Source organism: Chaetomium globosum, genomic scaffold (assembly GCF_000143365.1).
Source record: "Chaetomium globosum CBS 148.51 scaffold_2 genomic scaffold, whole genome shotgun sequence".
Taxonomy (NCBI): Eukaryota; Fungi; Ascomycota; class Sordariomycetes; order Sordariales; family Chaetomiaceae; genus Chaetomium; species Chaetomium globosum.
Window position 1 is genome coordinate 4,592,254 of NT_165977.1, and position 14,102 is coordinate 4,606,355.

At 53.6% G+C, this 14,102-nt stretch overlaps 4 protein-coding genes across 4 annotated transcripts; 1 reads left to right on the forward strand and 3 right to left on the reverse strand.

Moving 5' to 3' along the window:
- Positions 1-296: 296 nt before the first annotated feature.
- Positions 297-3,227, reverse strand: CHGG_03565 (uncharacterized protein; the record flags this gene model as incomplete). The annotated part of the gene is made up of 3 exons (XM_001230080.1): positions 297-1,049; positions 1,187-1,570; positions 1,752-3,227. 3 exons carry the CDS (start codon positions 3,225-3,227, stop codon positions 297-299), a joined length of 2,613 nt encoding a protein of 870 aa, XP_001230081.1.
- Positions 3,228-5,013: 1,786 nt separating this feature from the next.
- On the forward strand, positions 5,014-6,574 carry CHGG_03566 (uncharacterized protein; the record flags this gene model as incomplete). The annotated part of the gene is made up of 4 exons (XM_001230081.1): positions 5,014-5,115; positions 5,569-5,799; positions 5,924-6,167; positions 6,255-6,574. 4 exons carry the CDS (start codon positions 5,014-5,016, stop codon positions 6,572-6,574), a joined length of 897 nt encoding a protein of 298 aa, XP_001230082.1.
- A 2,291-nt stretch (positions 6,575-8,865) lies between these two features.
- Positions 8,866-10,404, reverse strand: CHGG_03567 (uncharacterized protein; the record flags this gene model as incomplete). Its single annotated transcript, XM_001230082.1, has 1 exon — positions 8,866-10,404. The coding sequence occupies one exon, from the start codon at positions 10,402-10,404 to the stop codon at positions 8,866-8,868; it is 1,539 nt and encodes a 512-aa protein (XP_001230083.1).
- Positions 10,405-12,011: 1,607 nt separating this feature from the next.
- CHGG_03568 (uncharacterized protein) lies at positions 12,012-13,818 on the reverse strand (the record flags this gene model as incomplete). Its single annotated transcript, XM_001230083.1, has 3 exons — positions 12,012-12,089; positions 12,184-12,322; positions 12,410-13,818. The coding sequence occupies 3 exons, from the start codon at positions 13,816-13,818 to the stop codon at positions 12,012-12,014; spliced, it is 1,626 nt and encodes a 541-aa protein (XP_001230084.1).
- Positions 13,819-14,102: the final 284 nt, after the last annotated feature.

Genomic DNA, 14,102 nt, shown 5'->3' on the forward strand with positions numbered 1-14,102 from the left:
CGGCTTGGCAACCGGCTCCGGCGTTGTCTCGGCCTCCAACTTTACCAGAAGCTCCGGCCCAGTGGGCCTATGGATCAACAAACATGCGCACAAAGTACCCACGACAATTCTGATATGCAACAAGATCTCGTTCTTTCGGTCAAAAAACAAAAATATGAGTATATCGCTTCGCCCTCTGTACCAAGAAAAGTGCCTAGGCAAATTACCTAGGTAAACAACCCAAATCTGAACCCACAATGCCACTTATCACCAACCCCACCAGCGAGCACACAAGCACAGTCATCCTATTCAATCCCTCAATAATATGCACCCCCCACCCCCACCACCAAATCATCCCCCATCCCAACCTGCAAAATACTCCTATGCAACTTCTGCGGGATCCGATTCCCCCACACCAACCTAGGATGCCTCCCTGGCTTCGCCAAATGATGCAAAAAGATATTCGGCGGAATCGGCGGCGGCCGCAGCGGACAAGGGTAATACGCATACCCCTCGGCGGCCATCTCCGCAGCCGACGGGATGGCCAGCGGCTTATCTAAAATGGCAACGCGGTGGCGGTCCTCGACGGAGAATTGTACAAAGTGCACGTCGACCGGCTTGAGCAGGAAGAAGCGCGTGCGGAAGCTGCGCACTTCGTGGTAGCGCTCGCGGATGCAGTCGAAGAGTTGTGCGTCGTTGGTTACCGTGCTGATGTCGATCTCGGCGAGCTGGCGCTGGAATTCGCCCGTGTTGACGCACAGCTCGAGGAAGCGTTTGGTGGCTTGGATGGCGGGTGTGTTGGCTTGGGTGGCCCCTCCAGTGGTGGTTGGTAGTTGGTTTTGGCTTGCGGGTTGACCGGTGTTGTTCGGTGGGGTTTGTGATGGCGGTTGTAAAAGGGGAGATCGGGACGCCGGTGTCAGTGCCGCTGCTCCTCCTGGCGAATGACTGGTCTGGGTGGGAGCGGTGCCACCTCCGGCGTGGGTACTATGGTCCTGGAGATACGCTTCTAGTTGACGGACCGAGTCGGCCTCCGATTCGGGGAAATCCGCGTAAAGCTCGTCGCCGCAGTCCTAAACGTCGATGGTCAGCCACAATACAAGAAAAACGACTAGTAGGGTGGGGAGCAGTCACGTACACATCGCCATTGGATCCTTACCCATCCCTCTTTAACACGGAGCCGTATCAAGCGCCGTATTTGCGTTCTTACAAAGGAATACCCTTCCTCAAATAAGCTTGACTGCGCCGTTGGTCCGCACGCAGATTCACGCGATTCTGCCGGGGTCTCAGGTGCTATCCGCTGGTCGTCTGGATCGGCCCTGGGATCGCTGCCGTCCGCTGGAATGACTTTCTCCAAAGGCTGCGGATCGGGACACGGAAAGAGGAATGCCCGGTACCGCTCGCGGAACGTCAAGAACGATTTCGATTCCAGAATGATGATCTCGAGGTCCCCGAGCGGGACGGAATGGGATCGAACCGCCTCTGGCCCATCTGACTCACCTCCAGATGACTCGCCGTCCTCCAGACGCTCATCTTTCGGAGGACCGGCTAGCTCAAGGATGCTGCTGCTCATTTTGGTCAGCGGCCACACTTGCTATGTCATTGTGCTGTCTGTAATACCTGTCATTTCTAAAGAAGCTTCTTAGCTGGCCGCCTTTGTCGGGTATCTGCTGGGCAAGCGATAACAGCGCCTCGGAGTGTTCTTTGAGATCGAATATCTCCTGGCAAATATGGCTCGCGATGTTGCGGGACTGGTATCGGAGGACGCGGATTACCTGACGTAGTTCCACCTCCCCGTTATTCGACTGCTTCCGAATATCCGAGAGGAACGCACGGAAAAGGCGGAGAAAGTTCCTCTGGAACTTTTCATGCGTGATCCTCTTCGGAGTTTCTCGTAACAATTGGTGGAGGTCTTCGTCTTTGGTGAGAATCGTCAGAACATCGGCTTTGATATCTTCTATCAGCGTGAGGGTCAACGCCGAAGATATTGTACTTCCTGCCGTGAGGCTGGGGAGATTGGAAAGGACCGACTCGATCTCGACCGCGTCCGCCTCTTGATTGTGGACCGAATTTTCGATGTGGTTTGCCTCTGCTGTGTCCATTACTCGTTCCCCAGAACGTGTCGGCCGGATTTCCGCTTCCTGAAAACGGCCTTGGAGTGCCTTAGCTTCGTCATCTAGACCCTGAGCCCAGCAAGCAGTTGCCAGGCGTGATACCAATGCAAGTTGCTGGTGCCTGGAGTCAGGCAGGCTGTCATAGATTCTCAAGCTTGCGCGAAGAGCCTCCCCGGCGGATGCAGGCATATCATTCGAGAGGAGAAAGGTGCCCCTCGCATGAAAGAGCCGCGCTTTTGCGCCGAGAGTTTCCAATGAGTTGTATGAAAAGGTTGATGGAATTTTCATGGTTGCCTCCACGTGTTGGGCGTATGGATCCTCAAAAGACTTCTGGTCGCTGTAAGCCGTGGCAAAATAGACATTTGCCACAGTCTCCATCACTAAACCAGCAACAAACTCCAGCCGGCCTTGTTTCCGAAGCCAGTCTCGAACGCTTTGCTGCAGGATTCGGCGGATGGTGATTTGGCATCCGGCCTGACGTGTAATTGAAAACGATCTTAATAATATTTGCTCCGCTTCTTCCCATTCTGTGGTCAGCGAGGCACGTCTCTGATACTCCTCGAGGAGAATGGTGGGAATCCCATCAGCTTGCAAGCACGCTAGGCACGAAAGATATTCGGCCGACGAAGACGGCAATAGCTGGAATATTTGTTCAAAGGAGTATTGTACGTCGGGAGCGAGTGCTGGAGTTCTGTCAGCAAAATACATCTTTCCCGCCGCCAAAGCCAGGGGCAGGCCGCCCGTGAGTTCTATAAAAGCGGAAATCTCGGCTGGGTCGTGGTTGCTCGTGCCCAAAGAATGCAGGAGTAGCTCCTCTGCTTCTTTTCTGTCCATGGGCTTAACTTCAATACGGGTCTCAGTTGAGCCGCCCAATATCCGATGCTGACCGGGGGAGCGAGTCGTCACGAGGAACGACCCACGGCCTTTGCCAATGTGCAATTGCAGGCCCTCAGGGCCGAGTCTCTGGAAGGCTTCAGCTTCTATATTTTCGACATTCTCGAAGATAATCAACCATGGCTTCTCCAGTTCTCGAACTTGTTGCGCAAACTTCTCAACGAGAACCTCGGCGGGCGTTTCAGAAGTCTCCTGGACGTAAGATCTGTAGCTCTCCGTGACTGACTTTGAATCTTCGCACATGATTCAGTACACGACGTAAGGTGATTCAAGTTGATTGACGTATTCCCGTGCGATTTCGGTTTTACTTCACATGGTTAGCCATTCAGCGGGCCGCGCAATATGATGGAAAGGCTTACCCTACGCCTACCACACCATAAAGAACAACCACTGGCGCCACTTTTGCTGGTTCATGTTGGTTTCGATCAAGCGTCTCGTGCAGCATCTGAAGAATCTGTCGACACCCAGTAAAGTGCCGGTTTCGGTTTGCAATGACGTCTATTGTTAGATTAGGTGGTTAATAATCGCGGGTTTGATGAACAGCCGTTCAATATTTATTATCAACACATACCCCATGGAGTTCGTATCAGAGATATCTGGGGCGATGATGCTGCTTTTGTCTCTGTCTGGACTTCTGACCTGATGCGCACGACAACTCCTCGTAAACAGTTTCGGATTCGTCGATAATTTGGGTCATCGACGGAGCTGAACCTCGATAACCCGCGATGGTCGGTGTCCAAGGGACTCGAAACTTCAGAGGGGAGTCCCAAGACAGCAGAGTCTTTCTCGACGATCTGGATAGATATCTCTGTTAGCGCCAAAAGTTGAGAGGGCCGAACAGCACAAGCGGAACACAAAGAGGGAGAGGCTACAGGACCATGACCGGGGGTAGAAGAAAAACACGCTCCGGGAAAACGAGGCGCACTGGTGGTATGCCATTTAAAAGAGGACAAGCCGTATACCACATTCTTGACAATTCCCATTTGGGTTTTCTTGGTTTCATAAAACGAAAACAGCTGCAGGTCAACACAGTCGGTGCGGAATTGGTCGTCGATGCCCCCCATGATCGACCCAATATTTGCGGCATCGAAGACGGCCAGGGACGACACGCTCGAGTAGAATGTCCCCAAAACGCTGCCAATAGTCTGGCTGAGAGCGGAGCCCTTATGTGGCGTCCCAAGAAACACGATGGCCCGGATCTGACAGACAATGTTTTGATAATGGCCGTCTGATTTGGCCAACAGGTATGCCTATACACATACCGCGAGTTAAGGGCCGAAGGCGGATGGGAAGCAGGGGTAATTAAACCAACCTTTTTCACTATCAGCCCACCAAGAGAGTGCGCAACAAAAATGACAGGATACTGGTGAGAAATGTTAGCGGCAGATTTGATCTCGAAGGGGGAGGCTCGTGGATAACAAACCCTCCCTATTGGAGCTGCGTTGATCGCTCCGCTTCCAAACTCCCATTGCTTCATTGAGACCAACAAATGTTTGGAGAAATCAGAAATGGAGAGCCAAGTATTTTGCCTGACGTCAGACTGGTACCCGAACGTGAAGGTCCTGGCTCTCGTGAGTTCTGCATCTTGAGCGAGCCAATGCGGCCAAAAGTGGGCGGGGTTTTTTGCCAGGACCAAGTGCCGATAGATGTGCCTCCCAGGCCGTGGACGAAAATCAGATCCGCCAGAGGCTCGGACGGCGGCGAATACACGAGGGAAAGGCCCTGCTTGTGAAGCGGTGGTTCCGGTGACTCGATTGCTTGTGGGAGGTCATCCGCCAGGTCCTGTCCCGGTATTAATCCTGTCCGGAGGACAATAGTGCGCTCAAACTTTTGGAAATTACTATGGGAAAGTGATAAGTTAATTGCGGGTCTTAGCCTGCCTTATCGTCCATCGGGGATTGGTCAAAGTTTTGGGACCTGGGTCCGTGCCTCATCACCTTGCGCGTTCAATTGATTTCTCGCGAACGAAGTGTTTGTCGATTGTCGCGAAACACTTTTACTTCCGCTATGGGCGGGGTTGACAGTTATCATGGACAACAGCGCCGCACCGGTGGCGCGCAAGATGTGTCGTGGATGCCGCACCGAAAAAGACATCGGCCAGTTTCATGACCTTCGCGGTAATGGGAAGGTTGTTAGTTATACAGTGTTTAGAATGCCGGAACAAACGGAAGCTTCAAGTAAACCCTGTCCTGACTTCGTTTCTTTGCCTTACCTAAACCGTCGCAGCATACCATAGTTAGTTATCCCGAGCCAGCATTGCATCATTGCAGGTAATCGGCCGGGAAAGCTCTGCGCCTGCTCCAATACCTGCACTACGACCTCTCGTGCCCGCACCTCGCCAGAACCTCACGCACGGCGTCCTTGCTAGCATGTTTCCCAAAGGCGGCCGAGTTGCAACAGATACTCCAGATATGGCGACTGCTCGGGCCAGCGCCTGACGAAGAGGGTTTGGAAGGCGACGCGGATGCTTTGCAGCACACACCACCACAGCTTCCCCGCCGCGGACGCCCTCCCAAGCGCCGTTCCCCTCCGTCTGCGTCTTTGCCCCGGTCTCGCGGACGCCGTTATGGACGCCCTCGACTAGAACGCAATCCTGTCGGTCGCCCACGCAACCAACCCCCCCCCTGAAGAGAATCCTCCACGTAAATTCGACGAACCCGGCCCCCGATTCACAGGCGACGACCAGGAGACGCCACTGTTAGCCGAAGACATGGCGACGAAAAGAGAGTTCGACGAAGCGCTTGCCGCAGAGAAGATGCAGCGATGCCTGCGTTGCAAGGAGCGTTGGTTCGACATCAAACTCATGGCGGACGGCGTTTGCAACCGCGGTTGTTCCCATCCTCCGAGTGCGGCAGGACTTCATGGTCGGCGCCAACTCATGTTCAAGAGAGCAGTTCCCGCTGTTGGTCAGCTATGCGATCACTGTCCACAAGTCACAGGGCATCACCCTGGACAAAGCCGTCTGCGATATCTCTGCGCCAGAGTTTGCTTCTGGCCTCTCCTACGTGGCCGTTTCCCGAGTAAAGACACTTGGCGGGCTGATGTTTGAGCGGCCCTTCGACCGCAGCAGGGTCTATCGCGAGACACCATCACGAGCCATGGGGTTGAAGTTATTGGATCACGCTACTAGGCGACTGCAGGCGTTAGATGTTGTGGCGGGGGTGGATCCTTCAGAGGAGTTAAGTGGGTTTATAAGTAGCGACGAGGAGAGTGTAGAGGCATGAGTACTTAGAATATAATAGAAATGATTGGTATAAGTGTGATGAGAAGGTCAAGTGGATGGAGTTGCTGGCCGACGGACAGATATTGGCGCTTCGTCTCTCCCGTATTCAACCCTAACCCGGATTGTCCTCCGGAGAGGGACAGGAAAATTGCCAGGAGCGGGAGAGAGGAAGGAAGCGCCCCGTAGCGTAGCGAAGGGCCGCGCGACTGACGAACGAAGCGACGCCAGCAATTTTACAGCATCGTTGCTCGTCTCGGTCGGCTCCGGCGAGGCGGTAGAGGGCTCGAAGGTGGTGCCCCTAGATGCGCGAGAGAGCCTGTCGAGGCGTTCTTTGGCGCGTGACGACTTGAATTGCTTCAATTTCTGATTCAGCGTTTCGTCATAAACTGGGAAGTCGGAACATTTGATTTAGGTGGCAGAATGCATCTCGTGTTGTCAACTTCTCACTCACCACCATGTTTCCAGAGCGGAATTTGTCTTGGGGGAGATAGACCGCGATGTCGTGACCTCAGGTGAGTAAGGTTTGTGTGCCCGTGAAGCGAGTGAGAGAAAAAGAAGGATACATGCCACTCGCTAAGTGGAATGATGTGCAAGGTGCTCGGCTTGTGTATTCTTACCCCGCACAGCCCGCGTGCCTCGCTGTCAGCCGGGCGCATGAAGGCTTCCCCATTTTATTTGGTTTCATACCTTCCTTGTAGGTACCGCCCCTGGGTTACGCAAGTGCGCCTCGTCTAGGGAACCGACGATCTTGTGCGAATGCAAAGCCTTCTTCCTTCACCAAATTTAACCCTACTGTTGGTCCTGAACATTCCATACCTAGTCGGGCATTCTCACTATAACCCCCTCGATGTATTAGGTATGTACCTCCTTTACATGATTCAGAAAGTATCGGCAAAACTGGGTGAAGACTTAATAAAAGAATCCCTGACCCAACGTTATAGAGACCGTGGGAACACCGGGAGATTCGATCACATGGGGACTTACAAACCGTACTACGGGGAGTAGGTGCCCGGAGCGTTAGGCTACTTAGGAAGGTCCTGGGCTGGCTGATGGACTCTGGCCGGCTACTGGAGTACAGTCTAGCCAGAAGGCTAGAGCTAGAAACAGTGGAGGGAGAGGGCTAGAGAGTCCGGAGGCCGGCAAAGGGCCTCCTTTCTTTTCGTAGTAAGATGGATTCATACATTGTAGTCGCGAAGGGGCAGGCAGAGGTTTTTGTCCGGCCCATAGGTTAAGGTTTCTGTTGGAAACGACACTCAGACGGAAAGATTGGGGAGAAAAGAATTGATTGATTGTTCTGTCTTCCTCAGTGGCGGGCATCGCCCTGACCTCCTTTTTATGCTTCTTGTTCAGCCCCTGGAATCCCTTTTGCATTAACTAGCGCATCGGCAGTCGAGATTCCGTGTTTCAATTTCCACAACTTCCAACACAAGTATCCGCAAGAAGGTTCCATGTGACGAATCCAACAGTTTCCTTTGTAAAAATAGCGGTAGAAGGACCGGTACGCCCACGGGCATATCGGTGTAGGAAATAATAATAATAATAACTTAGTTAATAAAAGAAACCCGTATCATTTCGGTACATCGTCATCAATGGCCGTCGTCCCTCCTCTCTTGTCCACGGCGAGCCTGAGGAAACCCATCTGACGAGATGCGATTTGATAGCCACCGTGTAGCCTTTCAACATGTTCGGGCGCGACTGACCCCCCGATCGCAGCGAGACATACATGTTGTCCCATCCAAGAAGTTAGCGCAGGGTCCGGAATCAATCCATTTCCTCCCACCTCGCCGTACATTGCAGTGTAATTGCACCTTACATAATCCAGGGCTACATTGAATTGATCCATCGAAGGCAGAGATGGAAATGGATTGAAATATATTGCACTGCCAAGATTTTCTAAATACTTAGTCATCCACTTCCATGGTTTCGTCTGCCTTCCATGCCAGTATTGGATCGAGATCGCGAACCACGCCGGCGTCGTACTGCTCTCGCATTTGAGACTAGCGACGGCAGGCAACGCCGGCTTACCAGAAGGGTTGGTAATTCTATGGGCGTGCAGGAGATGATATTCAACGTTCTGAAGGTTACGTGCGTTGTACGCAGTCGGCTTCCTGCTACGTTGCTGAACACAGCGATGGCATACCCAATACCGGATGCCTTCGCGCAAAACATCATAGCCGACCTTCCACGACCACGGAGTTCCCTTCGATTCAGTCAACAAAGCGCCGGGAAATCGTTTGAAGAGGAAGCCTTCATCTTCTTCAGTACGTTCAGGAACGGTGACAGCAGACACTCCTGTGACCGTTCGCACCGACGACGCGGTGGTGGTGGTGGTGGTGGTGGTGTCGCGATTGTCAGTGGGGCTAGAATCTTCCATCTTCTAAGGCAAGAAAACTCCTGAATTTTTTGAAAGTTAGTATTTTCATACAAATCACTAGTGTGCACTATCGGAGCTCAAGCAGCAGTCCTTATTCGATGGCGCGTGAAATGTTGGTGAAAGCGAAGTTCTGCTTATCTTATCAACGATGACTAAGAAATCCACATATTTCAATAATGGTCCACATTGCCGGCCGTCAGATGGAATGGGTGGGGTCTCCGGCAACCCTCCGTGGATGGATTGAAAGTGGGGGTTGCACTGCAACTTCCATTTCAATGTGGATTTCAGTGGAATGGATCCGGACCCTGAGTTAGCGTAGGGGGCCCGAGCAAAATTCGGGCGACGGCGACAACGATGGCAATGGAGCCCACCGCGGTGAAAATCTCGGCGATATTGTAATAAGAGCCTCTCCGCTCGGCATGCCGTCGGCCGTCGAAGAAGGGGTAGCCGAATTTCGAATCCGCCAAAAGCCTGTTCCAACTATCTTTTTTGTTTTCTGGCCCAAAGGGTTCGGCGTCTGCTGGAGCATGCCCAAAAACAATTCCATTGTCATTCAGTTCGGCCAACTCTGCTGCCCAAGTCGCCATAACTCCCTGAACGAAAATGCTTACCCCCTCGCGGGGGCCGATGTCATCACTGTCAAGGATAGCGTCCAGAAGCTTGTAGTTGAGGGGCACGGTGCCGTCGGCCTTTTTTGTCCTGGTGATTGCTGGCCCGAACGATAGGAACTGCGGGCTGTTGCCGGATTCATCGGCCACACGAGAGCAGGACCCATTTTCAACCAGACGCCTAACCTCTGCGGCCGCAAGGCGCATTTCGTAGGTAAGCCGAGTTATTACCGGTTTCACCTTGGTGTCGGAAGGGTCATTTACCCACGACCCTGCCTCAGCCCACTGGATCTGGACCTGTCCCGGCCTTTGAATGCGGTACTCGACCACTGCTCGCGAGGTACCCCCGCGGATCCAGCCTACACCTCCCTCCACCCGCGTCCAGTTCCCCACGGCCGAGGTCAAGAAGTTGGGCGTGTTATCTTCCGTCACGTTGGCAACCATGACGATCTCACGAGAGACTAGAAATCCTCTATCAAGAGTACCAAAGGAGCCGCTGCAGTTTGCCCAACCAGCCAGAGTGATGCTGAGCGGCGTTCTGAACGAGTCACCTGTCGTGTAACCTTCAGGAGTCCAAATCCTTTGCTCGTGGAAGAATGCACGGTTCGTAACCGACAAGGGGTAATCGCCAACCCACGGACTTGTTGTGCCGTCGGCGAGAAGTCCTCGCACCGGCGGAAGTTGCAGCCGGACTTGACTGCTCTCGACCGGATCATTGTCAAAGGTCGTCACTTCGATAACTGCGAACTTGTAACCGATCGAAGCCGCGATAGTAAGTGCAACGAAAATGTATCGACAGAGAACGTAAAGTGAAAAACCGTGCCATAGTCCTGCCATAACAGGTGCCTGTGGTTGCGAGTTGAGATAACGTGCGTAATCGAGACCTTGTCCTCCGACCCTGCTGGCCCGCCAGCTGCACCAGCAGTCGAAAAAGTGCACACATGACGCGGTCAACCCGTAGGATAAGATGCCGAAGACGACGCCGAGCACAGCCAGCCAAGATTGCACGCTGAGCTCTGAGCCAACATGGAAGACGGCTTGACGGTAATCCTCAGGATTGGGAACGTCCACGCTGGGTCTGCTGGTATAAATGTTTTGGGCAAAGAGGATTACACTAACGCCGCTCACGACAAGGGAGCTAAGCGATACAAGTCCGACGCGCCGGACCCGTCCCAGGAGGCTCGATACGGCAGCGCGTGGGTCTAAGAACCTCATATCGCTCGGTGCTATGCTGCTGGCGCGATTCAAAAAGGCCAATGGTGAAGGGGGGGTGACAGAGCTGAAAACTTTGCTTGGCCGCACACACGCTTGCGACCTAAACGCCAATAGTTATGTGCCTGAACGCCACCGCCCCTTTTTGGACTAACTCCATGGACAGTCCCGGTCCCTTCATCCCGAAATAATGGGTTGAATGAAAGCTTGAGGTAAATTTAAGTCGCAGAACCCCTAGAACACGGAGTCATTGGTTGTATCGTCGGACCACTGATCGAGCACCGGCGGATAGCCAGGATTGCCGTGATGACATCGACGCATTACATAGTGCTATGAAGCCTGGCAGGAAGTGGAAAGTTCATGAAAATCGAGAAAAGGACGAAGAGAAAGGAGCTCGCTCCGGATGTATGTAACTAATAACCCTCGCAATCGGAGGTCTACCGCCCGTTTACTCAACTCGGAGTTGTGACGGAATACGCAGCCGGTCATACCTGAGCTTCTCGGCTGAGGAGTACTAGGCATTCAGGGGAAAGATACCGCATGAAACAGGCCAGATGTATGTGCATCAACTAACACAGTGGAGTGTTCCTCTCTCTCTAGTCTGGCACCCATCGGACCAGCATCATTCCTTTTCTCTAAACATAACCGCCCCTCCATTCCATCGAGCCAGCTCCCCAACATTTGCCCGCCCCTTTTCAACGAATCCAAATCGTCCGTACCAATCCTCCAGTCCCTCTCTTGAAATAAGCCAAACTGCCAAATCTTCGTCGTCTACTCGTGAGAGACCTCGCCGTACTAGCATCGTGCCGAACCCCTTTCGTTGGAGGCCAGGTTCGACAGCGAGCGTGACCAACGACCATGCTTTTCGGCGCTCCGGAGGCTCCTGCAGCAAGTGGTGGACAGTTAAAAAAGCCCGCTTCTCCGCACCTTTCATCCCTGGGTCTGAGCAGCGGTATGACCAGATGTTGGTGCGCAGTCGAATCAGGGTTATTGTAATGGGCGACAACCATCGGCCTTGCAAATAAGAGGTTAGAAATAATCGAACATACAATTCTGAGTACAGAGATTACTGACGTGGCGTGAGCCAGCCTTCGGTTTCTTTTCTCTTCCGCTCGTCCGTCCATGACCGTCGCCACCAAGCAAACCCTACCACGGTCCCACCGTTTGTGACGAGTACTTCTACACATTGTTCGGTGCCTACTGCCCACCATCGCTCGGTGAGCATGTCGGAGACAAAACGCTCAAAATCGTTTGGGTGTTGGACCCGAAATGGATGAAGCAAGTCCATCAACTGTTCGTCCCGAAAGTTGACGAGGTATAGGCGTGTGATGGCCGGAAGGTCAGCATATGTCGCAGGACGTATCGTGTAGCCCATCATCGTATAACCAGACTTTGTATAAAACTTAGATGAATTGGTTGGTCGGCGGTAGGAACCGCTCGAAACAATGCGTGATAATTATATCCGCTGGATGTGTGCTTATTCAGAACCGTCCGCGCCGGGTTCGCACTAGGCCTTTTGGGAATCCGAGATTGATGGTTCGGTTATAAAAGTACACAGGCAGGACAATCCTGTCATACTCATCCAGTGGACGAGCTCAAAAGTAGTGACTTCAACATTGTCGCTGAACATGAGCTCCATGAGCGTATCCAATGTTTTTATACGGGATGGGGAGCCCATATAAGGCACACTAATTAGATACATTTTTGTAGTAACCTGAGTGAACTATCTCGTCCCATTCAGCTCGTCCCGGTCTTGGGACAATTGTCTTCTGGGTCACAGACCCTCCAGCTGTAATCTCTGATGTCAATATTGAAGTGGTCAGGTCCAGGGCAATACCGATTGTCCGGCTCGTCTTCGGATCTCTCGCACAACGAGTCGTCCATATCGACGACCCCACTCCCAATGGCCGTGAACAATATCCTAAACAAATGGCATTAGTTGGTACCCATGACTAGCACGAGCCCGCCAAACACCCCGCCCATTGGTTACGACATGGATTCAACTCACGGGTTCTCGCTGTCCTTGTCCGCGCAAACCCAATCTTCCCTCACAGACAGCCGATTAGCTGTCCTGTCAAACGCAAAGCTGCAGTTCAGCAACCCGGCCACGGGCGGCGCAGCAGAGTTCCCTCCGTCGCAGCCGTACCACACGTCCGGGTTACTAACGCCCTCAACTCCCGGCACCATAGCTGTCCCCTCCGACTCGAAGTTGAGCTGTGTGTCGAACACTTCGTTCGTCACAAACATCCACACGTGCCCCGTCCGGACCCCGGCACTAGTCCAATACGTGCCGAACCAAAAGTCCTGTATCGGAAACATCTTCGGCCGCTTAACCAACGACGTCACCGTGCAACTAGGCCCAAACACCCGCGGTCGCCCAAGACTATACGGCGGCAACCTCTCCCTCACAACCCCCCCCTCGACCACCAACACCGGCGCGCTCGCATCCACCCCAACCCCCGGCACCGTCAAATTCCCCACATAATCCACCCCCGGATCCAGCGCCGGACTAACCTCCACCTCCGCCACAAACCCAAACTCCTCCCGCCCCCCCAAATCCCCACAATACCACTCCTGCCTCACCAACAGCCTATTCGACGCATGCTCAAACCAGAAATACGTCCTCGTCTCAAAATCCGGCGGCGGCACCACCGGCGCGGGATTGATAAACACCACGCCCGCATCGCACGCCAACCAGTCCCGCGGCATAGCCTGCAGGTCGCTGAGGCCGAGGGTCTGGGCGGCGCAGGCGCGGGTGTCGTTGGTGGCGGTGTTGCGGAGGGTGAACGTGATCTCGCCGTAGTAGAGGCTGGTGCCGGAGCAGGTGCCGGAGACGGGGCTGCAGGGGGGGCCGAGGTCGAGGCGTTGGTAGTGGAGGTGGGTGATTTCGAAGGTGGGGGTCAGGGAGCGGTGGGTGCAGTTGGGGGTGGTGGCGCTGGGGGGGAAGGGGATGGGTTGGGGGGTGATGGGGATGGGGGCGAGGAGGGAGGCGCGGATGGGTTGGGGGTTGGTGTTGGGGGTGGTGCAGGTGGTGTTGTTGGCGGGGCAGGCTAGGGTGGTGGTGCCGGTGCCGATGAATGTGAGGTTGCTGTCGTTGCAGGTCCATGTTTGGTTGATTACGAGGACGGATGATTTCTTGTCGTAGGTGAACTGAGTCTGCCTGTCCCGGCACTCCTGGTAACTGACTGGTGGGGCAGTGCTGTCACCTGAGCACGAAGTCCTGATATCAGCATCTGCGTTATTGACGAGGCGGAAATCTATCCGGTGGTTGGTGAGAACCAGGTCGGTCACTTCCCAACCAGGGTAGCTTAAGGAGATATTGGTACATGGGCCAGGAGTGTCTTTGGCGAGGCCCTGCGCCTCGCACCGGGCAAATGTCGAAAATACGCCAACAGTTAGAGCGGTAAGGGAACGCATAATCACAAACCTGAAGACTCTAGAATCCCGCGGTGATAAAACCGGCGCGGAATCGTGGTCTAAAGCAGGTATTATACCCGCCGGTCACATCCTAATTAGTCTGGGGGTCTTAGGCAAAGGTATACGGATGGGGAAATCGGCATTTGTTGTTAGTTATGGCTAATTTGCGATTATATTAAGGTGCCAAACTATTTCGGTGACCATACGTCACCACACACCAACAATAGTTTCGGCCCGAAACTCTCAAAACCAGCGTTAATCGAAAGCTCTCCCGAAGCCCTATC